This window comes from Pituophis catenifer, unplaced genomic scaffold (genome assembly GCF_029215685.1).
Source record: "Pituophis catenifer annectens isolate HBS135680 unplaced genomic scaffold, rPitCat1.0.hap2 SCAF_3, whole genome shotgun sequence".
NCBI classification, from domain to species: Eukaryota; Metazoa; Chordata; class Lepidosauria; order Squamata; family Colubridae; genus Pituophis; species Pituophis catenifer.
In genome coordinates, this window is record NW_027256883.1 from 180,569,400 (window position 1) to 180,595,755 (window position 26,356).

Below are 26,356 nucleotides of genomic sequence, written 5' to 3' on the forward strand. Positions count from 1 at the left end.
ATGTATATGTGCATGTTTAAAATTAATGATTCCCATGATATAACTGAAGTCCTCAGTTCTCTTTTAAATGTTTATCTGTTAAGCTTGTCATATGCCACATTAAGCTCCCTCCCAGGCCAGCAACCACTCTCTCATCGCAAGGCATATTTCTGAGAGCCTCATTTCATTCTGGAGAGAATAAAATCAAAAGGAAAAGCAACAGCTGTGATCTCTACTGGATACAAGACTTTTCAGCCCTACCAACTGGCTTCTTCTTACACGTGACTTCCAACTTCATGCTCTGCCAATACCTGACAAGGAACCTTCTATAACATTCAATAGATAGTAAGTCTCATCACATGAAACACAACAATATTATTTTTTTTAAATGTTCTACTTTATTTTGCATCACATACAAATTTTGTTACATTACTACAAGCAAAATATGAAATCTCAACGCTGAACAGTTGGGGGACTTGTGAGGATGTGTTTAAAGGAGTGCTAAATGTGCAATTTACTCAGCATGGAATTGATGAACACCAAAACTGAGAGTGTTTTTTATGTTTTTATTTCAATTTTATAAAGTTTGTACAGCTATTAAAATAATTTTGGGCATGTCTCCAAAGATAATCATTTGAAGTTAGAAAATTTGGTAAATACTATTCAAACAGCTGTTGGATATGGGACGTTCTAAAATATTAATTCGTTTCTATGTGAAATAGGTTTTAGAAAAGCATCCTGTCTTTTTTGCTGTCCCTTGCTACAAAACTTACTTATTTGTAACTGTGGCTCTTCATAGGATCATCCATCCATTCACAGATATGAGATCTGAATCTACACAGAAGCCTATTAGAATATTCTCTAGCTGAGATTTTTGATGGGAAGTCTATTTCATTGTGCATATCTAACAACATGGTTCCCAATGTTTCTTCGATTTTCCCAAGGTAAACACAACAGTTCTAGAAACAAAGCAGTTACTACAATAAGCATCTATACAGACAAATGGGTTATGTGTATGGGTTATGTGTACGTAAAATGACAATTCAAAGAACACAATCACAGGTGAGCAATCATTTTTTTTCACCATGCTTTCTGTGCAACACATATAAAAGAAAATATCAAGTGTACCTTAGACAGTGTGCAGTACTTCAGGTGAGGTTAAAGACAGCACAATTCTGGCAATTTGCTTATGCTTGGACATCCATCTATAATACAGGTAAGTCCTGTCCTCGACTTACGATCACAATTGAGCCCAAAATTTCTGTTGCTAATTAAGACATTTGTTAAGTGAATTTTGCTCCCTTTTATGACCTTTCTTGTCACAGTAGTTAAGTGAAAAACTGCAGTTGTTAAATTAGTAATATGGTTTTTCAGTGAATCTGGCTTTCCCATAGACTTTGCTTGTCAGAAACGGTTGCGAACCTGGTAGTAAAGATAAATAGAACCCACCCCTGCATATTGATTATGGGTGGCTCTTTTTGGTCTGGTATAAACTGAAGTTGAGAGTTCTGAGATCATAGGAATGGGTTCCAGTTTGAACAATCCTGATCCACACACCTTAGTTTGAATGAAAAAAAGGAAGCAATGGCCAGTCCAGTGCCAGGTCAGTGCAGAAAAAGAGACAGAGAATGAATGCTAGTATTAAATGGCAGGTATCTGTTGGGAGTAGCTACTGGAAAGGGCTATGAGACTGCTTCTATTGGTAAAGTGTAATTTACTCCCCCACCCATTCTGGTAGGGTTTTTGCACAGATGGAGGATCCATATATGGAATGTGATGCACAGAGACCAAAATAAACCAAAAATAATTAAAAAGTGTAGAACCAAAAATAATTATTAACTGGGAAGATTAAAAGAGAAGATCAATTCCTAAGTTCAAAACTGTATATATGCTACCCGCTAATCAACTATACAACCAAGGGACAGCTTAATTGAGAGATATCTGTCTCGCTTTTCCTCCAATTAGAAACAAGGGGGAAAAGTCAATGTTATTTAAACAGGAATTAATCAGACAAAAAGCTTAGGCAGAAATAATATTCTTTAGACCACAGTGACTAAACATACAGAGCTGCATTTCATACATTTTGCTAAGAAACAAATAGCAAGCTTACAAAAATGCTGTACATTTTCTTTTTCAATAAAGCATGAGTGCATATTTTTTCTCAGGCAGAGGGCCTCATAATATACTGTCTCTACAACAGATGAATTGGAGTCTGATTTGGTATGGTAGCATCAACAATGGTTAAAACAATCAGCTACAAAGTGAAATGTACATACAGTAGTTGACAATCCAGATAATAATTTCAACAAATTTTATTACATTGAAGTAATATTCTCATATGAATTGTAAACGACATGAGAAAAAGAGTTCAGTACACTATACAGAGATAATTCCTATTCCTATTTGCAGCAACATTGCAAAATAAAAACTAAACAAAGCAATTGCATTTTATGTGTTTGGCTGCTTTACTTAATGTGTTGGCATGTTATATAAATGCACCCTCTACTGGATCCCAAAATTACAGCAACTATCCAGATTTTAAGATAAGGATAAAAATTTCTCTGAGTAAAGATCATCTTATAATGATTACATGGGAAAATTAATCATTCAATTGATTTTCTTATTTAAAACATGCAAAAAGTTCTCCCTTCTTTCTTGTAGGATTTTTTTTTTTTTAATAACCAGTCTAGCCACTATCCTTGCAATTTCCTGGTGATCTTCCTGTTGAGATATAATGATACCCGGTTCTGCATAGATAGCTGACAAGCCAATTTCACCTTCTTTTAAATTTTATTAGACTTATTTCGCAGCCTGAAAATGCAAAAGAATGTCAAACACCTTCTTTGAACATACAGCAAGATGTAAAGTCATTATTGTAAATCTCCTTTAACAGTCTAATTAATATCCCTCGCTCAAAAGAGATCTTTTTGTACTTCTGTGTCTCTTGAGATTACTCAAACCCTACTGAAACCACCCTACTTGTCAAGTATTATTTAGCTACATAAAGGATATATGCTAAATTTATTTGTTGTTAATATACAAGTTACTTCATAATTTAGTAAAAGTTTCACAGGGTTTTCAAATCTCAAAGTCTGGCTCCCAAATTAGTGGCATCTGTAATATCCTCCTTATATAAAATAATGTTCCCACTAGTAATCAGCTCTGATCAGGCTTACAAAATAATTTTATTGAATGAAAAACAAAAAGAACTATTTATTTTCCTTATCTGATAATGATAACATATCATTCTCCTATCTTGAATGGAATGCTATCTTAAACCAAATCAGACTCCAATTCATTAGAACAACAGCTTTTCCTCCAGGGTTTCAGGCAAGAGCCTCTTCCAGGTGCCAGGAGTCAGTCTGAGTTGCAAAAGGTACATTTTGTCATTGAAAAAAATAGCACTTTTCTGCCAATAAATGAGTCATCATGAGGTTGATCTCCTTGTTGTGTTCCAAAGAGTTTGAGAGGTGCTTAAGAGGAGATGACTAGCTTACTGGCATTGTGTCCTTTGATGTGTTGTCCCTGAACCCAATCCTTCCCCTCTGCCCATAATAATTATTTTGGGAAAAGTGAGCTTTTCTTCCCACCTTGAAACAGAAAAGTACACAAAGAAGTAAAACTATGAATTATTCCTTTGTTCTCTCAAGTATGCAAGATTCTAGTCATGATTTTTTTAAAAAACTTATGAGTTCAGAACTTACCAATAAAATTCAAAAGTACAAGGGACTATCATAAAATGCATGCTGCTGTGAAGCAACCACTAAATAAATGGAAAATACGAATTCGAACTGCCTTATATAAAGACAATTTGTGACTCAGTTGAATCAAAGTAGCCTTTTTACTTCTGAGACATAAAAATAATACAGTATCTATCACAATAACATTGGATTTAATAAAAGGGAACAGTTTCTATTGGATAACAAGGTTTTTTTCCAAGTTTGAATGAACACATTTTTCCCAACAATGGGAAAAATTCAAAAAAGTGCAAGAAACTGCCTACGAATAGGCTTTTCAGCAGACTTAATTATTATTCCAGAAAGAATCATAGATAAAGATGTTCCTCACAGAAGTATTAATTTCTGAAAGTGTTGATAAAATAAAAAAGAAATGACTGTCCTCACCTGGTATGTACACTGTCAAGTAAAGGACCACTTCTTGCCTTTAACTGGTCGATTTCTAGCCTCAACCTGTCAATTTCATCAGACAGCCTCCTCTGTTCAGAATAAAAGCAGAAATTGTTTCTCTACAATCTCTAGGCAATTATAACTAATTTTCAAAATGAATGCATTTGTGAAGCTAAAATGCAGAGCCAAGCCAGAGGTGGGTTTCAGCAGGTTCTGACCAGTTCTGGAGAACTGGTAATTGAAATTTTGAGTAGTTCGGAGAAGCAGTAGTAAAAATTCTGACTGGCCCCACCCCCATCTATTCTCTGCCTCCCAAGTCCCAGCTGATCAGGAGGAAATGGGGATTTTGCAGGATCCTTCCCCTGCCATGCCCACCAAGCCACACCTACCAAGCCATGCCACGCCCACCAAGCAACACCCAGAGAACCAATAGTAAAATTTTTTGAAACCCACCACTGATACAAGCAAATAACAATGAAACAAAGCAGGAAATAGAAAAATACTAGTACAAAGAGACAGAAGGAACATTTCTGAAGTGCTACCCAAAAAAGCTGAGACTGATAGAAAATATTATTTCAGAGAAGAATCTATAACTGTACTACCAAAGAGCCTTGGTAGTACAGTGGACTAAAGCACTATTATTAACATCTGCTGCTTGCAATTACTGCAAGTTCAAATCTCACCAGGATCAAGGTTGACTCAGCCTTCCATCCTTTCAAAGGTAGGTAAAATGAGGACCCAGATTGTGGGGGGCAATAAGCTGACTTTGTATAAATATACAAAAGTATGAAGGCTATTGCTTAACGCATTGTAAGCCGCCCTGAGTCTCCGGAGAAGGGTGGCATATAAATTAAAGCAAAATAATAATAATAATAATAATAATAACTAAATATAGAATAAATCTCACATATGTGACCTGTTTATCTAAATTTTTACTGAATGGAAGGCTCAACAATATATTTTCTAGATTATGACTTTGTACTTAATTTACCTTTGGTTTACTTGCATATGTATAGAGCAGGGGTCTCCAACCTTGGCAACTTTAAGACTTGTGAACTTCAACTTCCAGAATTCCTCAGGCAGCGTTGAAGTCCACAAGTCTTAAAGTTGCCAAGGTTGGAGACCCCTGGTATAGAGGTTGAAATTATGCTTTTCTAATCAGAAAAAGAAGCAGTAGGTGCTTCATTAACAAGTTACATTTACTGTTGGTTATTACTATGTAAACTATCAGTCATGCCAGTATGACTATTCAATATCTTCTGACTATGTTACTTGAATATATTAAAAGTAATTCTGATATATATGTCTGGTACTTCTTACACAAGGTTTAGTAATAGCATTTACCTTGTCATGCTGCTGCTCTTCAATCTGTTTTTGAGTATTTTCCAATTCTTGCAACAATGTGTTCTTAAAAACCAAAAGATGAGTAGTTAGAAACATAAGGGGCCTGAGATAAGATCGTAGAAGGTATACCCATCAAAATAAATTATTTATTTTATCACAATTATTAAAACAAGTAATTAATAAGGAGCAATACTCAAGGGAATAGTGCTAGTTACACTAAAAGGAACAATATCACAGAAAAAAATACACATAACAGACATTGAAGAAAGGATGATTCTTCTTAGATTATCATAGACATGGCCAAAGAGTAAAAATCTCTCTCCTCTCCCTGCCTGATCCTAATTCAATCCCATTGCCATTATTCTACCTAATTACTTCTGAAACTCTTATAGAGAAGATTAACCATAGGACAAATGGAAAAATTGTAAATATTTCATGAAAATGGACCAGAAATCTTTTTCACAGTGCTCTACAGGAATAATATTCACCAGTTATAATAGAGCTGTAGCAATTATACATAATTTATAATGATAATTCTTTGTTTATCTTCATGAATTGAAAATTTATCGGAAAAACTACAATACATGCTTTCAAATATAATTTGAAACTGAAGTATCTTGGGGTCTTTAAGTATATTTAGTAGCATCACTGAAGATATGGGGGCGGGGTGCCAAAATCATTTAATCATTTAAGATCAATATCAGATCTCCAGGAAGAGAAAAACACAAAAATAGAGCTTTATCTTAAGTGTAGCCAGAAGTATTTATTCCGCTACTTTGTATCTTAATGGGAAACGGAAGGACTCTCCCTTTCAGCCCCTTCTCAAGCCTCGGCAGTCGCCATTCCCTGAGCAAAGAAATGTGAAGACAGCCTGGTTCACCAGATCTAACTGGATGGACAGATACTACTACTACTTGTGCAGACACTTTAAGGGTGGCAACTTTCAATTGCATCCAGAAGTCAACTGGAAACCAATGCAGCTTGCACAGTAATAGTGTTATATGGGTGAATCAAGATACATGTGTAATGAGTATTTTGTAATCCTGTGTATATTTATTTAGTAGGACTACCTCATCACAAAAGTCAACCAATTTGCAGTTAATCAAAAGTACCTTTCTCACCCATAAACTCTCAACTGCATCTCAACAAGCCAAATCTGGCTTTTTGATAGTGTATGTGTGTGACTGTGTGTCACACACATACATATACATGCACAGAGGAAGACAGGATAAGTTTCTCAGATATTCAAGATGTGAATGTGGATTGATAAAATAAAGGGATTTCAAAAAAATTTAAAAAGCCAGAATTCTATTCCATACTTATTGCAACAGCTATTTGAATCATACCTTCATAGTTCATAGTTCATGATAAGAACAAAGAGAAAAATCCCAGAAAGAAGGCAAACTCTGGTAAAAACCAAGGCAGCAAAGAATCAACCCCTCTAGCTAACCTATTCCCGTGCTCTAATGCAAGGCAGCACCAATAATTTTCTAATATTCCTTCTACATAAATCATTGGCTTGAATACAGCTGCTACATTTACTACAGGTAGTCCTCGATTTACAACCACAACTGAGCCCAAAATTTCTGTGGTTAAGTGAGACATTTGTTAAGTGAGTTTTGCCCCATTTTGCAATCTGTCTTGCCACAGTTGCTAAGTGAATCACTGCGGTTGATAAATTAGTAACCAAACTGTTAAGTGAATCTGGTTCCCCTACTGATTTTGCTTGTCAGAAGGTTGCAAAAGGTGATCACATAACCTTGGGACACAGCAACAGTCCTAAGTATGAACCAGTTGCCAAACATCTGAATTTTTATCACATGATCATGGAGATGCTGCAAAGATTGTAACTGTGAAAAATGGTCATAATCACATTTTTCAGTGCCGTTGTAACTTGGAATGGTCACTAAATGAACTGTGGTAAGTCAAGGATTACCTGTATTCAAAACATCTATGATATGACCCATCAAATGTCTTAGCTTCTTTTTAAAGATGGATTTTTGAGGTTATGAACATTCCGGTACCATTTTAGTTATCAGCAAAATTAATTTTCCTATTTGAATATAAAATAGTAAAAAGAACTGCACTATACCTTTTCTTCAAGGGCTGCCATTCTTTCTTTAAGATGAAGCTGAAGTCTCTCATTGGATTCACTCAGCAGCCTGTCCACAGTATCAGAGAGCCTCTTGTTATGTTCCTCATTCATTTTCTCCCGTTGACGGGCCTGGGGGACATATCAAGATCAGCCAAATATTCCCAAGCAGTTTGCTCTGAGACTGCATTAAAATTAACCTTAATGATTCAAGAAAACAGAAATTACTATTTCACTATAACTAGCCCATTATAATGTAAGAAGATATTTACAACAATGTCAAGGTCATTTTATTGACTGGAAAATGTTGAGACTTACCCTCTAAACTTTTTTTTAATTTAACACCAGTTGAGAGAACTCTATAAATATTAAATGCACTGAAAATCAGAGGTGAATTGTGCTATAATTTGAGCATATATTTATTCTAGGATATAATAACATTCAAAAATTTATCGCCATTAACTGTTGTTGAAATTTTAATCAGCATATCATAGAATGATAGGGTTGGAAGTGACTATGAAGTCTTCTAGGGCAGAAATCACAGACAAACAAACAGCTGTCCAACTTTTGTTGGAAAACCTCGAGTTAAGGATGGAGTCACCCACAACTCTAGGAGGGAGGCTGTTCCCCTGCTTAATAGCTCTCAGAGTAGGAAAATCCTCCTTATTTCAAGTCTGCATATCTTTATATAAAGCTTCTATCTATTGGTTCTTGTCTTACCCTTGGAAACTATGGTGAATAAATCCACATCCTCTTCTAGTATTCAAGTATTGGAAAATTTATAAAATGCCTTCCTTTTGCCTACTTCTCTAGGCTATACATACCCACTTATTTTAAATTACTCTTCATAGGATTTAGCCCAAAGTCTCTCAATATGATTGTGTTTTTCTTTACTCTCTTTTCAGTTCTTCAGTATCCCTCTTGTATTATGGCAATCAAAACTAGATACAGTATTCCAGATGCAGTCTGAATAGGTCATCATAGACCAGAAGTATCATTTCTCATATCAACATTATTGATTCAGGCCAAGACTGAAACTTCTGCTAGCTCATGCTTAATCTGTGGTGGGATTCAAATTTTTTTACTGCTGGTTCTGTGGGCATGGCTTGGGGGACATGGCGTGGCTTGGTGGGCGTGACTTGGGTGTGGCAAGGGAAGGATACTGTAAAATCTTCATTCCCTCCCCACTCCAGGGGAAGGTTACTACAAAATCCCCATTCCCTCCCAATCAGCTGGGACTCAGAAGGCAGAAAATAGATAGCGGCAGGGTCAGTCAGAGGTGGTATTTACCGGTTCTCTGAAGTACTCAAAATTTCCGCTACCGGTTTCCCAGAACTGGTCAGAACCTGCTGAATACCACCTCTGATCTACACCCTACAGGACAACCAGGTTTTTCTCCTGAGTACTACTACCAACCCAAGTTCAGCCTATCTTGTACCTGTGCATCTGGGTTTTTTCGTCCTAAATGCAGAACCTTACAGTTATTGCCATTGAACAGTGTTTTGCTGGATAAAGCTCAAAGTTTAAATCTATCAAATTCCCTTTGAACCTTTAAGCTATCTTCTGTGTTGTTAGCAGTCCTCCCTAGCTTTGTGTCACCTGAAAATTTGACACGTATTGCCTTTATCTCTTTTTCTAAATTATAAAAATATTGTTCCTTTCTAAGTGCTTGCAAACCCACTGCTTGATTATCTTTTTTTTTAAGGATTTTCTCAGATACCAATGACAAATTGAGTGATCCACTTTTCCCTTTCTTTAAAACAGGGGAACGATGTTAACTCTACTCCAGTCTTCTGACCTGTATTCTATATCAGTGGTCACCAACTGGTGGTCCGTGAAAAAAGTTTGGTGGTCCGCACAAAAATTATTTGCATTTTTTATATTGCACTAAATCAGAGGTCCTCAAACTACGGCCCTTGGGACGGATGCTTGCAATGGATGTTTGTGTTGCTGCAGAGAGTCTCCCCCTTCGAGATCTTCTTGTGTGGATCGGAGGGGGGCAGAAATTCTGACTAGGGGTCTGCTTCAGCTTCCTGGTGTGGGGCTTTGGGCGAAGGCTGGAGGGAAGTGCCAGTGGTGGTGAAGAGCCGGAGGACCTTGTTCCAATGGGACTGCATCAAGGCCTGGAACTGGCTGACCATCTCACCCGCTGAACCTTCAGGCACCAGTACCTGGCCTTGCACTCCCACAGGTCTTCGCTCTGTTTGGAAAGCCTATGTTCATAGTCCTCAGTGAGATGCTTCAGCTAAGCCTCGTTCTCGGTCAGATCCAATTTGAACCAAGTTCTTTTGCCAACTCTTACTTGTGGTGGCTGGTTAGCTCCAACAACTGCTTCCTGTTGGGGCCCAAGGAGCCCAGGTGGGGAGGCGAGGAGTTGGCCACACCCAACCAGTCACATAACCACCTAGCCATGCCCACCCAGCCGGACATTAGGCAGATCATATTAGTGGTCCACAGGATTTAAAATTATGAACTTAGTGGTCCCTGAGGTCTAAAAGGTTGGTGACCCGTTCTATATGAAGGGCCACAACATGACAGGCAGAAACAGGGAAAGGGGAATGTAGAAATAGGGTTCAGAAAGAAAAGTCATCATAGATGGGACCAACTGATATTATAACATTAAATTAATTTAATTAAATCAGGAAGTGAAACTAATTATTTAGATAACTATACCTAACACAACTATACATTTGCATATAATAAACATGGGGTTAAAGTGATTTCTTCTATTGCTTCAGTGCCACAGATTTAACTACATTGTAACAACCTATCGCTTAACCATAACTTAAGAGTGTGGCTGAAGATGTAAAACAACCATGTGGGATCCCAAAGGTGCTTTTTCAAGAGGCAACTGGACTTTCTGGTTTTTCTTTGAAGCTGTCTGCAAAGAGTATAAATCCTTCCATTCCCCACTATTCAGTCAGAGCTGAAGAAGCTTTTTGGATGAGAAGCAAAATGTCTTCAAAGAAAAATCAGAAAGTCCAGTTGCCTCTTGAAAAAGCACCTTTGGAACAACCATGACCTGGATGACTGACAACCTCCACAGACAATCATTTGGGATATTCATTCTCACAACAAGCTATCCATGTGATACCACATTTGTAAAAAAAAAAAAAAAAAAAAAACATTAATATCATAGAAGAAAATATAACAAGTAACACCAAGTTACCATTTTCAATTTGACAATACTCTGACCTGAAATGAAATAAAGCTACATTCTCTAGAAAAAAGAACTTACCCTTCCCAATTCTTGGTTCTTCTCCTCCAACTGAGTTTCCAGTTGCCGCAGTCGTTCTTCGATACTGCCATGCCTTTCCTCAGCCTACATAGAAAAAGACATTCTCTAAAATGGTGGTTGTCAACCTCCTCAAGCAATGAATCTGAATCTGAACCTGAATCCCACCCAAGTAAAAACAAAGCTCTGAGTTTTTAAAGAATATTTCTATATTTATATGTCCTCTGTTATTATTGTAAGTTTTAACAATATGAAAAATTGTTCTTAACAATAATTTGTACGTTTATAATTGTAAAAACAAACAGATAATAAATACTTTCATATTAGCCTGTGGTTATATTTTACTGACTGGCATCTCAGTAAAAAAAAAAATCTAATATTTACTTTCATTGGAGTAAGACATTGTGATTGTATTCTGAGACTCTCTTTATTTTACTCCAGTGCTAGAAGAAATCTTGATTTTCTTCTGAGATATTCAACCAATCAGAATGAAGTTTCTGTTTCAGTCCAGATATAATTTCTGCATAACCCTTAATCTAGCAACTACTGAGATGTAAACCTCACTGATGACTCAAAAGATCAGTCTTTCTCCAATAAACAGCTTCTTTTAGCTCATTTTATTGGCAGCAGCAGCTAGAAGCTGGGAAGACCATAAAGCTAAACTGGAGACAGGTTGCTTGCCCTTCTATCAGTTTCTCTCATCTTCTCCCATGCATTGATTTAAATACAGGTAGCCCTCAATGTACAACCACAATTGAGCCTAAAATTTATGTCGCTAAACAAGACAATTATTTAGTGAGTTTTCTTCCATTTTATGATCTTTGTTGCCACAGTTGTTAAGTGAATCACTGCAGCATTAAGTCAGTAACATGGTTGTTAAATGAATCTGGCTTCCCCATTGATTTTGCTTGTCAGAAGATTGCAAAAGGTTTAAACATGACCTTGAGACACTGCAACTGTCATAAATATGAGTCAGTTGCCAAGCATCTGAATTTTGATCACATGACCTTGGGGAGACTGTAAGTATGAAAAATGGTCATAAATCACTTTTTGCAGTGCCTTTGTAACTTCAAACAGTCTCTAAATGAACTGTTGTAAGTCAAGGACTACCTGTAAATTAATCCTATCCTATCCAGGGGCTACCTGTATATCATCAATGGTATTGCTAAGCACTGCTCTAAGGAATTAACAAATCAGCTATGGAAATATGGGTTGGGAAAAATGGTGAAGACTTGTTCTTATGTAAGATTGCACTTATATACCACATAGATATAACTAAGCATCCAGGATATAACCAATGTGGATTTACTTTTATAAAATATTTGGAAAGGCAGCAAATTATTCTCTGAGAGATTCTAGAAATAGACCCTCTCAACCCTAGGGCACAGACATGAGTTCCTTGTTGAATTCATTATTTGATGGTTGAGAAAGCTATTTGAATCTCAAAGCACATATTTCTTGGATAGTTCTAGTTTATATCAAGCCTTGTAAGTATATATTTCATTCAAGAAGTATACAAAATGCTCCCATCTGATTCCTTAAATGCATCTATGTGAAAATAACAGACTTTATAGCAATACCACAGGCTTGGTAAATGGATCTTAATCCCAAAACTAAAATAAGCACACAAAATATCTGACAATTTAATGGGATAAAATCTGCTTTAAAACATCCTTGGACAGCAGTTACTGCCCTCCAATTCTGTGTGCATTAAACAGTAAAGCCTAGTATAATCCACTGAAAAGTTCAGCACCACCAATCTTACCTAAATACCAGCGTAGGAAGCAGCTATACACAAATTGAATATAAACTGGATTTCTCAATCAGTTCCAAAAGTTTAGCTCAAAATAACCCAGCTATTCAGAGCCCCAGCTTTTCTGATTTGGGTAGCATCAACTATTTGAATCACATTAGAGCTTAACTGTACATCACTAGTAGCTACTTCTTAGGATAATTATAGCCCTAAGAGAACTTTATGCTGGTCCAATTGATAATGCTGAACTTTTCATTTTTTTTTTTTAAAAGTCAATTTTTAGAAAACAAATGAGTAGTTCATGACTTTTACTAACTTGCTTTCCATCGCAAGAAAGTCATATGGCCTGGACAGATGCCAAACCATCTAGTAACCTAGGTTTTATTGAAAGCTCATTACAGTCCTATCTACTTGCCTTGGTAAGAGCTGCTATTCTTTGTGCTAGCTCAGCTTCCACCTCAGGCAGAGTCTCAGCTTTCCTCATTGTCTGCTGCAGTTTCTGCTCTGCCAGCTCCAGAAGCTCCTGAAGATGCCTTGCCTTCTCTTCACACTGTGGAATGATGCAGAATGGCAGTAATGTATACCAGGAGCCAGAAATGCTAAGCATAATTCCAAACTATGCCAGAGCTCTGTATTCTAATGCATATATTCCAACCAGAAACAAAGGAAAAACTTGAATGCCGGTTTTCATTACAAATGCTTTTGATTCTGATTTTTAAAAAGCTGAATATCAACATTTACTGCTATAGGATTGTGGAATATTTACATTATGTTCATTAGATCATGTTTTAAACCTGTATAAAATGTTCTGAATTGAAACACTCTGGCTCCAAAACATCCTGTCTCTATTCTAACTATTTAAAATGTAAAATAGGCTGTTTTGAACATTTTACATGATTCAACCTGAAACAGTGCGTTTTGTATTTGAAACAGAAGTGTTCTCATCTTAAAACATTTCTAAGATGCTCAAAATAGAATGTTTTGACTCAGAATGTTTCAAAATCAAAACATCTTGCACGCCCCTTCTAATTTTATATATTATAAAGTTCCTTCATATATATTTTATTGGATTTATTTGTCACTCATAAAGTTTTCATAATGGAAGTTATTAAATATTTTCCCAAATAAATAAATAAAATGTTAAGCACAGCAGTAAATCCATACAAACATTTTAAAATTATAGTCTTGTGATTTTAACACTCTGAATATTAAACCACTAAGGTAAATGGATTTGAGGCCTGTACAAAAGTTTAATATTAGGTATCGCTTGGAACCTGTACATAAAAATTGCATTCTCCTACATGAATCAACATAATAGGCCATTGCCTAAATGTTCCACAATCAGAAAATAGGACTTTTCAATTGCAATGCCCCATTTGTGAAAAGGTTGCATGGTACCTAATTTAATAGCCAAGGAATCGTTGGCAAAGACAAGGCTTTAAGCATTTTTTACTCAAAGAAAGTTGTCTTTTAATTTTAAACATTATTTAAAAATTCTATAGCTTTATTATAGATTTATGTGCAAGAATAGCCAAGCCCAATCTTTCACTTGAACAGCGGGTACAGTGCTAGTCATGAAGGCAAAGTAGTAGTACTCCTGGGAAAGAATCATCTCAACAAGAATATCTAGGAAGAAAGTTCTGAAAAGGAGGCAAAATGGGCCTTCACAAATAGAGTGCATCATCCATGAAGCTCTCCATCAGATTGACACTGTCATTCCATTTGCCATGGCATTAAACCCCATTACCTGACGATGGAGAGACTCTTTATTGGCAAGCTCATTCTCCAACTTGTCATTAAGGTCATGAATGGAAGTGGCTTCTCTCTGGGCTGCCAGATAGCGTTTCTCTAGGGTGGTTATCCTCTCCTCCATGTCTTCTTTTTGTGCCAAAGCCTGGGAAAGGAAATATTAAAAATGCAGGTTTACTTCTGCAGTAGAGTCTAACATAGTCTAGTTCCATTGTAAATCAGATTCAGCCTGTATCCATTTTTCCACTGTTATAGTTGGAAGTGGGGCAACAAGTGCTGGAAAACTCCATCACAGTTAAATCCTCTGATACCTGGCAGCAAATTATATTCTACACATCATTTGCAGCTGTAGAACGTCTGTCCAGTACTGATTGGTGCCTTTCACTATCTGTCAAAGATATTATCACAGGGGCTGGTAGGAAAAAAATGTAACCTGGATTTTCAAGAACTTGCACTAAATATATAAGGAACCTGCTGGGCTTTTTCAAGAATTTTAACCAAATATTCTAAACTAGATTACCTTTCTGGAAGGGTTTAGAACAGGGGTGAAATGCTCCCGGTTCGGACCAGATCACCCGATCCGGTAGCGATGGTGACGGGTGGTTCAGAGAACCGGTAGCAAAAATCCCTGCCCCCTTCCCATGCCTAGCTGAGCCGCACAATCATCAGAGGCTTTTTTATTATTTTTAAAAGCATTTGTTCTACAACCTCTTCGGCTGAAAAAATGCTTTTAATAGTAAAAAAAAAAAAAAGCCTCTGATGATCCTGAGGCTCAGCTAGGATTGTCAGAGGCTTTTAAAAGCATTTTTTTTCCATTTTTTTCTTCAGCCGAAGAGGTTGTAGAAAAAATGTTTTTAAAAGAAAGAAAAAAAGCCTCTGCTGATCAGGCAACTCAGCTGGGATCATCAGAGGTTTTTTAAAGTATTTTTTTTACAACCTCTTCGGCTGAAGAAAAAAATGGAAAAAAAAATGCTTTTAAAAGCCTCTGACGATCCCTCTGACGATCCCAGCTGAGTTGCCTGATCGGCATAGCCTTTTAAAAGCATTTCTTTACAACCTCTTCAGCTGAAGAGGTTGTAGAAAAAAATGGTTTTAAAAGTAAAAAAAAAAAAAGTTGGCCATGCCCACACAGTCACATTACCCACCACCACCAAGCTACACCCACAGAACCGGTAGTAACGAATTTTACATTTCACCACTGGTTTAGAATAATTTAATAATTCATTACTGCATAGCTAAACCCACTTCTTCAGTTACTTCAATAAACTCAGCATTCATTCTAGCTAGAAAAACTGAATTATTTTAAATTGATTTAGAAGAGGAGTTTTTATATGCCATCATTTTCACAACTGGAATTTAGCACTCTGACCTCTCGTAGGTCTCTCTGGTACTTGCTGCTCATTTCTTCAGATTTGATGAGGTCCCTCCTGGCTGTGCTTAGATCTTCTTCAAGCTCAGCAACACTGGTAGCCAGACCGGCTAACCGTTCTTTAGCTTGTGCTAGTTCAAAATTTTGTTTCTCTAGAAGCTCCTGCAATTCCACAATCTGACTTGCCCCATCATCTGGGTGTATAGAGCCATTAGGGAGTCTCTGTCAAATAATATAGAAAAAGATTCCAACGTTTCATATCAATAGAGAATAGATAAATTAGAATATTGAACTAATATTCAATGAATATTGAACAAGTGTCATTGCATGTTTCTAAAATCTATTCAACAATCATCCTTTTTATTTGCAAACCACATAATAAGGTGGGTTTTTTCTTCCATTCAATTGTGTCAGAGGCTGCCTGGACAAGTTCCTGCAGTTTTTTTGGCAAGATTTTCAACGTTTGCCATTGCCTACTTCCTAGGGCTGCGAGAAAGTGACTAGCCCATTAGGTCACCCAGTGGTTTTGTGCTTAAGATAAAACCAAAACTCAGAGTTTCCTGGTTTGTAGACTGATTCCTTACTCACTATACCAAACGGGGTCTACAAAAGTGCATAGCTCTACACAATGTACCTTTTGAAAATAAGGTGTCTTAAATCAGATGAAATTTTAGAACATGTTCAATCAGCTTATTTCAAAATTTTAGAAACACAGCAAAGAAAACACAAAATTTGTCTACAGGCTGAAGAGTCCCATGGAACATAACTGTCTGACTCACAACTGCAGACATACAGTATTTCAATTGTATCTTGGCTATTTTCCAATTCCCAGAAAGTTGCCTCTTACCTTCCAAAGCATTTTTTGTCCAGATTCTTTGCCCTCAGTCCTTTTTTCATCTTCTCCTACAGGTGCTTCCCTTTGGGAAGATCCTTGCTGAAGAGCATTTACCTGGAAAATACAGATTCAGTAGAACTTACAGTTCTCATAAACATGAAAACATTGCAAAGCAGATCTATAGAACAAGAGATCTGGAACACTTCTGACAGTTAAACTGATATTTTAAAAGCTTTCAAAGGAGGAGGCGCACCTACTTTTCACTTACGACAAATTATTGGAAAGAAAACTCCACATCCAATAAGTTATTTTGTGCAGTTTATACTTCATGATATAATAAATGCATGCATGTACCGTGTTTCCCCGTGACCGGGAGGATTTTTCATCAGGTTCGCCTGATCCGCCAGTTGCGTCCCTTTCTGGATCAGGACTCGTTACGCACGTCACTCATGCCCTCGTCACCTCCTGTCTGGACTATTGTAACGCTCTCTACATGGGGCTCCCCTTGAGGAGCACTCGGAGGCTCCAACTGGCACAGAGTGCAGCCGCGCGGGTGGTGATGGGAGCGACGTGGCGCTCCCATGTAACGCCTCTCCTGCGCAAGCTGCACTGGCTTCCGGTGGTCTTCCGAGTGCGCTTCAAGGTTTTGATTATCACTTTTAGAGCGCTCCATGGCTTAGGACCTGGTTATCTACGGGACCACCTGCTACCACCAATAGCCTCCCACCGACCAGTACGCTCCCATAGAGAGGGGCTCCTCCGGGTGCCGTCGGCCAAACAATGTCGACTGGCGGCCCCCAGGGGGAGAGCCTTCTCTGTGGGGGCACCTACTATCTGGAACGAGCTCTCCCCCGAGATACGGAGGATTCCGGATCTGCGTACCTTCTGTCGCACGCTTAAGACGTTCCTATTCCAGCAAGCCGGCCTAAACTTCTCCTCTTTTAAATGGGAATTTTAAATATGGTTTTAAATTATTGGGGTTTTAAATATGGTTCAGCCAAATTTATTTAATTTGTTTTATCTCTATTTTAAATTTTGTATTTATATGTTTTATTTCATGGCTGTTCACCGCCCTGAGTCCTTCGGGAGTAGGGCGGTATACAAATTTAATAAAATGAAATGAAAATGAAATGAAAATAAGACTCTTGTCTTATATCTTTTTGAACCCTGAAATAAGCGCTTGGCCTTATTGCCATGCGCTCAAAAGCCTGAGTGGGCTTATTATCAGGGGATGTCTTATTTTGAGGGAAACAGGGTATTTAATTAATCTTACTCATTACATTGCTGCCATCTATTCTGTTATTTTCTCTTTTTTTTCCTCTTCCTTAGATATGATATTGTCTAGACATTATTTATTTTATTTGCAGCCCATTTTTATTATTATTACAAATAACTCAAGGTGGCAAACTTATCAAACACATTTTCCTCCTCCTATTTTCCCCACAAGAACCTTGTGAGGTAGCTTGGGCTGAGAGACAGTGACTGGCCCAAAGTCATTCAGCTGGCTTTCATGGCTAAGGCACGACTTAAACACATGGTCTCCTGCTTTCTAGCCTAGTGCTGTAACCATTAGACTAAACTGGCTCTCTATTACAATAAAGACAGACTATTCTGCATGTTTACATTGGGCTTTGTTGCTCTATGTGCTTGTGTAAACAGAACTGACAGATTACTTGAGAAATATTCCTACAAAATCTGGGATAGAAAATGAAATGCATATTTACTTGCTGGTGGGCACTGGATAGCTGTTCTTCTAGTGTTGCTACTCGTTCCAGTGCTGCTCTTAGGCGTTCTCTTACCTGAAAATGTAAAGAAACTGAATTGTTATTTAAAAGAGAAACTGATGAATAGAGAGGTTTCTTGCAATTTATTGGACTAAGGTGCCAGATTTCAGAACACCTAGCATCTGAAACTCCATTTCATAATACAAACAATTTAATGATATCACTCTCCTCTTGAATTATTTGCCAGGAAGGTGCAGAACTGTCAACAATAGGAGCCTGGATCTCATTCAAATAACAGAATGCTCTTGTGGAAGACTATGATCTTTCATATAGTGACTTGGACTGCATGTGGAAAGAGTACTGTCTGTAAGTATAAACAGAAGATGATTTCAGAAAGTTGTCTAAATTAGTACTTTTCAACTTCAGCAACTTTAATGTTTGAACCAACTCCCAGAATCATCTAGTCAACATCCTGTGAATTGAAATACAGAGTTGAATTAGAATGGAAGTGGACTGCTGGAATATCCCTTTAGAGGAGCACTTGTACAAATTCAGTTTTGACAGTAGCTTCCTGGAATGTAAAGCAATAATATTTGAGAATTTTCTTCAAAGGGCAAAACCTTTTAATACGGAAATCATTTAGTGGAAGGATCAAAAGATGCATGAGAGTTCTAAGGAAGTGCTGAGCCAAAGCAATACTAGAGATTAAAAGGCTATGAGTTAAAAACAGATGGCTTTATTAAAGCTAAACTTTCTCCAACAAAACTAACCACTACGTAAGTCTCACCTTCTCATCCAATGCTTTATGATGTTCAAATAAAGACTTCAGGGCCTTCAGAACTTCAACCTCACTGGAGACACCTGATGGAGACTGAGCTTGCCGCTTTACTACTGTCATCCTCAGAGAGCGTTCATGCCTTGAGACCAGGCACTCCAAGTGCTCCAACAAAAGCTGAAAATCAAACAGCAGCTCCAGTTATTCCTTATGTAAGTCACCGTAAGCAAGATAAAGCCTTCAATCCTTGATTTGAATAATTACCAGGTTTAACTGCAAGGGCATTTTCTGCACCAGAAATATAGACATCAGACTAAGACTGAAGTCTTAAAACCTAATAGATAAAATTTTATGTATAAAAATAAATTAATAAACATACATACATCGAGAGATTATTCACAGGAAATGTAGCAGAGGAAAAGATACGTAAACTTTATTAAATTGTCCTTGGATTAATTCAGAAATTATCCCATTTTTTTAAAAAAAATGTATTATAAGATGATTTACTAGATTGGGGTCTCCAGAATGGTGGTTGTAACACCCTAAGATAGTTACAATTTACCAGGAACAGGTATTTTGTTTTAAGTTGATTACATTTATGCAGGCAAAGTGGGAGTAGTGTTAAAATTCACTCATACTTTATCTTGGCAAATTTACTTTGGTCTTGTGTTGCCAAAACTGAGAAAAAAGCCCAGTCTTAAGTTTTGAGAGATCGCTAAACCCCTGAGTGTAGCCATCTGTCAAAACCATTTGCCAATCATAACAGCATTGTGTCTGGCAGATGGTTTCTTGCTAGTGTGGCATGTAGTAGTGCATCCAAACTTTGAAGCATCTCTAAGTATAGAATTAGTCAATTCTTCTATTTCTCACTTTAAATTTCTAGCATTTCAAATGGAAAATGTATTGACGTGTAGTTGAGAAAGATAACCATCTTCCAGTAATGCTGAAAACAGTAAACCTAAGCAAAGAAAGCATGGTGAAAGTTATGTATCTTTTGCCCAAGTTTAACTCTCAAAAGAATCATTAGTTATATTCATGAAGTAATCATATAAATTAGCAATTTTTCTCAACAGAACGGACGTTGCTTACCTGAACGTCCCTTCTCGACGCGCAGCTGGAGAATCCAAAGCTTCGGGTAGTTCAGTAGTTGGGTAGCCTACACTGAGTGTGCTCCTTTAAGAGATTTCTCTTCAGACACGCCCACTTGCTCAACAGAGTCCCAGTTTTGTTCACGAAGTAAGGAGCAGTAGAGCGTAAGGAAGAAAGGTTCAGCAGCCAAGCTGGGTGGGTTGGATTCTCCAGCTGCGCGTGGAGAAGGGACGTTCAGGTAAGCAACGTCCGTTCTCCAACGCGCAGCTTGGAGAATCCAAAGCTTCGGGATTTACCCAAGCAAGTTTATACAGGGAGGGTGACTGGCTGCTGCGAATCGTCTGAAGAGTTGCATACAGCTTGGAGCACCCGACGGCCAAAGGATGCCTCCGCCGAGGCAAAGGAGTCCACCTTGTAGTGCCGGATGAAGGGATTCAAGGAAGACCAGGTGGCCGCTCTGCAGATGTCAGAGATGGAGGCATTAGTGGCCCAGGCGGCCGTTGTGGCGGCGCTCCTGGTAGAGTGTGGAAGAATCCTCTGCGGAATGGGTCTGTTCCGAGCTGAATAAGCCTTGGAGATGCAGGACTTAATCCACCTCCCAATGGTTGTGGAGGATACCTTCCGGCCCATGGAGGAGGGCAGAAAGGAAACGAAGAGCGATTCTGATTTTCGGAAATGCTGTGTTCGTTTAATATATCTGCGCAGGGCCCGTCGGACATCTAAGAGGTGCCAGTCTGCTTCCCGAGGATGTCGAGGATCGGGGCAGAAGTCCGGAAGGATTAATTCCTGGGTTCGATGGAATGTGGAATTTACTTTAGGCAGGAATGAGGGGTCTAGTCTTAGTACCACGCGATTTGTATGGAAGACACAAAGGTCGCTTCTCACAGACAGTGCAGCTAGTTCGGATACACGGCGAGCCGAAGTAATCGCGACCAGAAACGCCACCTTAAGAGTCAGAAAGCGGAGGCTGATGGAGGCGAGAGGCTCAAATGGAGGGTGCATGAGGGCCTGAAGGACCAGAGTCAAATCCCAGGTCGGGTATCGATGTATAACAGGAGGGCGCAGGTTGGATGCCCCTCGCAGAAAGTCACGAATCGTCGGGTCTTGGGAGAGAGGAAGCTTTGCAGAAGTCGAAAGGACCGAACTAAGTGCAGCAACTTGGCGACGAAGAGTGTTAGGCGCAAGGTGCTTGTCCATGCCCCGCTGAAGGAATCCCAGCACTTCGGGGACAGAAGCAGACGTTGGATCCAGGTGGGATTTAGCACACCAGGAGCAGAAGGAGTTCCAGGTTGCGTTATAAATGCGGCATGTTGACGGCCGTCTTGACGCCTGAATCGTGGGGATCGCATTGCTAGGCACGTTGGCTCGCCTTAGCAAGATCCGTTCAAGCGCCAGGCGGTCAACTGCAACCACTGCGGGTCTGGGTGCAGAATGACCCCCTGGCTGAGAATGATCCTGTCCCCTGGAATCCTCCATGGCCGTGCCACCGACAGGTCCACCAGATCCGCAAACCAGGACCTCCGAGGCCAGTGGGGTGCGACCAGAACGACGTCTGCCTTGTCTGCTATTATCCTGCGGATCAGACGAGGAAGGAGCGGTAGAGGGGGAAAGGCATAGAGGAGACCCCTGGGCCAGGGAGAGGCAAGGGCGTCGACTCCCTCCGCCTGAGGGCACTGGTACCGGGTGAAGAACCTGGGTAGGTGAGTGTTGTCGCGGCTGGCAAATAGATCGATTAGAGGCGTGCCGAATCTGCGGACGATCTCGGTGAACAGATCTGGGTGAAGTCGCCACTCGGCGTGGTCCAAGTGTTGCCTGCTGAGCCAGTCCGCTGTGATGTTCGTGGTCCCGGCGATGTGCTCCGCCACAAGGGACGGGACGTGCGTCTCCGCCCAGATCAGCAGTAGGGTCGTTTCCTCCATCAATGGACCCGAGCGAGTCCCCCCCTGGCGGTTCACGTGCGCCTTTGCTGTTACATTGTCCGTGCGTATCAGGACATGGTGCCCCGACACAATCTGCTGGAACCGTTGGAGGGAGAGGCGGATCGCACGGAGTTCCAACCAATTGATCCCGTTGAGGCTCTCCTCTGCTGACCACGTTCCCTGGGCAACGTGGGATAAAAGATGACCTCCCCATCCCGTCAGGCTGGCGTCCGTTGTCACTACCAGGCGCTGTAGATTCTGGAAGTAGCTGCCCTGATGTAAGCTCTGGGAGGACCACCAGAGGAGAGACCTTGAGACCTCTGGCGGGAGGGAAACTTGTGTGGGAGAGTTGCTCCTCCTGGCTCTCTGAAAGGGGAGGAGGAACCATTGGAGCTGGCGTGAATGGAATCTCGCCCAAGGGACGACAGACAGGCAGGAAATCATTTTGCCGAGCAGGCGGGACAGGAGCAGCAAGGTCACCTTCCGAGAGGAGAGGACCTGGGATGTTAATGACTGGAGACTGGAACACCGGTCCGTTGACAGGAACACCTGGCCCCTTACGGAATCTATTATTGTCCCTAGGTGAAGGATGCGAGTAGTTGGCTGCAGCTGGCTCTTCGGAATGTTGAGGGAGAAGCCATGATGACGAAGGCAGCGACACACCACTTCTAGGTCTCGGGATGCCCGGGCCGGAGAAGGGGAGAGCACTAGGATATCGTCCAAGTAGCAGTGGAGCCGGACCAGATGTTGACGTAGATGGGCCGCCACTGCTGCCAGGAGTTTTGTAAAGGTCCTTGGGGCGGAGGAGAGGCCGAAGGGCATTGCTCTGTATTGGTAATGCCTGTTGTTGTAGGCGAAGCGTAGAAAACGACGATGGGACAGCCGTATGGGTACGTGGAGGTACGCTTCTTTCAAATCGATAGAGGTCATCCAGTCTGTTGGTCGAATGGAAGCCAGAATCGAATGGAGGGACTCCATCTTGAACTGATGGTATACTATAAATTTGTTCAGCCTCTTGAGGTCTAGGATGCCCCTGTGACCCCCGGACGATTTGGGGACCAGGAAGAAAATTGAATAGAAGCCGGTCCCGCGATGATGGTGGGGAACCGGTTCGATGGCTTGGATTTGAAGCAGGTGATGGATTTCTGCCTCCATTAGCTGGCGCTTGACTAGGTTGGGAGAAATAGGGCATTGGACAAAGTGTGAGGGAGGTTTGGAGCGGAACTCCAGGGTAAGGCCCAAACGAATTGTCTGGAGCACCCAGGCGTCCGTTGTCGAGATCTCCCACTGGGGAAGGAAATGAGTCAGACGGCCGCCGATGGGAAGATGGATGTAGTCACTTCCCTCTTCTGAAGGTACGGGATCCCGTACCACGAAAAGGCCGTTTGGGTGCTGGGGCCTTCCGACCACGGTCCCTGAAGGAGGGTCTATCGAGGGAACGGTCGAAACCCTGAGAATAGGGCCTTGAGGAGAAGGATCCCGAAGGGCCGGAGTCGTTCCGAAAGGGCTGCCTGGTGAAGTAGGACGATGGTCTACGATCTGCCCTTTTATACGAGGATGGCATCACCTTCCGTTTATCCTTGTCCTCGACAAGGATGGGGTCTAAGGCTTCACCAAAAAGGCGGGAACCCTTATACGGAGTCGAGGCGAGGCGCCACCTAGACTTGGCATCAGCTCTCCAATGTTTAAGCCATAATAGGCGACGAGATGTGACGGACGACGCCAGGGCGCGTGAAGCGAACTTCGCGGCGTTGAGCGAAGCATCTGCCGTATATTCAGTAGCCGCCACCAGCTTGTTGACATCTTGGCGGAGGCGGGAATCCGCTGGGGGAAGGCGCTCGTGAAGTTGGCGGAGCCAGATTAAGCAGGCACGGCTGAAGAAGGAAGCCGAGGTAGCTGCCCTAACCGCCCAGGCGGCCGCATTGTGAGTACGCCTGAAGTTAAACTCGGCTTTCCGGTCTTCGGAGCGCAAACCGTCAGCGACGTCGTTGGAAATTACAGAGGAAGCCGTCAGGTTGGCCACTGGCGCGTCTACAGTTGGTAACTGAAGAAGATCTTGGAGACTAGGCGCCGAACAATAAAGTTTCTTGTCTAGACCCGAAGGGGCGGGCAAGGAGGAAGGCGTGGACCAGGATCGCTGGACCACCTCAGAGAAAAGTTGTGGACACGGAATAAAGTCCGCTTCCGCCTTAGGTGCCGTAAACAAGGCCTCATGTTGTTGAGAGGTACCAGGCTGATCATTCTGAGGGGCTGGGTCTGCCATATTCGTGGCCAACTTGGCCTTGCGCAGGAGCGATTTGAATAACGAGGGTCTAAAGAGCCCAGAGAAGGCTGGCCTTTCGGGCGGCATATCGGCATCATCAGATAAGTCCATATCCGAGGGGTCGCACTCACCCTCCTCCGAAGACGACTCCTCGCGGTGACCATGGTCCAGATAGGGATCGGACCCCTGCGTCATAGCCTGATACTGGACAGGGGCCTGTTGAGAGTCCCGGGACAGAGGAGGAGGAGGAGGAAATCGTGGCTGAGGCCAAGCCCCATATGGTGCAGCATGTTGAGAAGTTGCAGCCAGTGTCCTGGTAACCATGTCAGAGATGATCTGCTGAATATCATACTGACGAGGTGGAGGGGCTGCCTCCGCGGCGCGCAAACCTGCAGCCGTGGGAGTAAAGGTTGCCTCCGGCTGGGACCGCCGAGGAAGAGTGGCATTGCAGGAGAGGTCCACCGGTTCCATGCAGTGTGATGATATTGCCTCAGGGAAGACATCCATGTTTGGCGTCTGATACAACAGTTGCAGAGGTTGTTGAGGAGGCTGATGGACGGGCTGGACAGCAGCTTCGACAACGGGCAAGAGTGGAACTGGTAAGTGTGTGAATGCAGCCTGTGTTGACTGGCTGCGTGCTTTCTCGAACTGACGCTCCAGAGCCTTGTGTCTCCTGGAGGCGTCCTTGTCTGCAGCTGATGAGTGTTTTGTCTTTTTAGAGGATGGAGCAGCTGACGAATACGAATGCGTAGCGCGTTTTCGGGACTTTTTACGCCGCTTGACCTGTTCGTGAAGGCGCTCGGGAGAACTGTTATTGTCCTCCAGATCCGAGGAGAGAGCACGTTCCGCCATTGTTGAAGATTTTTGTTTCCTTTTCTGTCTCTCTCTCTCTCTTTTTTTTTTTTTTTTTTTTTTAGAAAGGAAGAGGGTGAAGGTCAGGTAAGTAATTAATTTGTGTTATGTAGATATATACAAGATATGGTTATTGATCCCTTTTTTTTTTTTTTTTTTTTTTTTAGGAAGTTTTTACAGCTGAGGATCGAAGGATTAAATGTACATAGCCAAAAGGCTAGCAGGTAAGTCCAGGAATAGAGTTGGGGAGGGGGGGGTTGGAGAAAACAGTGAAGAACTAGCCAATTAGCTCCACAGAGGCAGGCTAGTTAGGTCGCCCAAAGCAGTGGAATAGAAGGTTTGCCTCCAGGGGCCAACTGCGCATGCGTGAGGCTGTTGCCAGGCAGAAATTTACAGCCGTTGTAATTCTTCTCCTTTAAGCCCTGAAAAATGGCGCCAAACAGGGCAGCAGATCTAGGGTGACCGTAGGGATTATGAGGGCTGCTCCCCCCTTGAATTGTCCTTGAGCGGGCGATGAATTTGGCCAGGCAAGAGTCCAAGGCCGTCAGGAAGACTCCTTATGGGGGGAAAACAAGGAGCGCGAGCTGCCGCTAAGCGCAGCTCCCAGCGCTGAGGCGGCTAGAAAAAGGGCGCGCACTTTGAAAAAGCAGTTCAAGCGCCGCCGCCTTGAGCCCCTAGCAGTCTATAATGCAGGAGGGGGCAGCCGAAGGCTCAGAAGCGCTCCCCCTGCTGCTTAAATGTCGGAGAAAGCTCCGTCGAATGAGGGGTGGACGAGGGACGCTCCGGCGTTCGAGAAAGGCTTCGACTATGAGAGCGCCCGTGGGGGGAGGCTGCAACACGATCCCTGCGAGAGCGATGGCGTGCGATCACTCACAAGTGATCCAGACGCCAGGAGAGGGAGAGAGAGACGCCGCTGAGCACAGGGCGTCAATCTCAAGCCGCCAGATCAAATGCAGTCCGGTCTGTCAGGGCGTAATGTGGGAAGCCGGGGAAAAACGGCCACACACGCCTGCGGCTGTCAGATAGGGCAGGCAAAAAGGCCAGGCTTTAGTTTTTCGAGCAGAAGTCACTGACAGCGTGCCTGAATCAGCAGGTAGACTCACCCCCGGCAAATTTAGTAAAAAGGAAAGGGACTGGAGTTGAAGAATCCAAAGCTTCAGGAATAGTTTCTAGTAGTTAACCAGAGAAATTTTCAGACAGTGTCACAGGCTCAACTGAGTGAACTAAACTGGGACTCTGTTGAGCAAGTGG

The 26,356-nt window shown here is 41.4% G+C and overlaps 1 protein-coding gene across 1 annotated transcript in view; it reads right to left on the reverse strand.

Annotated features, from left to right (window-relative positions):
* PPFIA4 (PTPRF interacting protein alpha 4) overlaps window positions 1-26,356 on the reverse strand; it is an 85,117-nt gene that overhangs the window by 35,142 nt on the left and 23,619 nt on the right. Inside the window, exons 3-12 of the mRNA XM_070941114.1 lie at window positions 18,995-19,159; window positions 18,208-18,282; window positions 16,496-16,597; window positions 15,649-15,870; window positions 14,278-14,424; window positions 12,946-13,080; window positions 10,781-10,864; window positions 7,543-7,674; window positions 5,451-5,513; window positions 4,104-4,195 (exon numbers count right to left, since the gene is read on the reverse strand). Coding sequence (XP_070797215.1) covers window positions 4,104-4,195; window positions 5,451-5,513; window positions 7,543-7,674; window positions 10,781-10,864; window positions 12,946-13,080; window positions 14,278-14,424; window positions 15,649-15,870; window positions 16,496-16,597; window positions 18,208-18,282; window positions 18,995-19,159 — 1,217 coding nt within the window. The remainder of the gene's footprint in view (window positions 1-4,103; window positions 4,196-5,450; window positions 5,514-7,542; window positions 7,675-10,780; window positions 10,865-12,945; window positions 13,081-14,277; window positions 14,425-15,648; window positions 15,871-16,495; window positions 16,598-18,207; window positions 18,283-18,994; window positions 19,160-26,356) is intronic.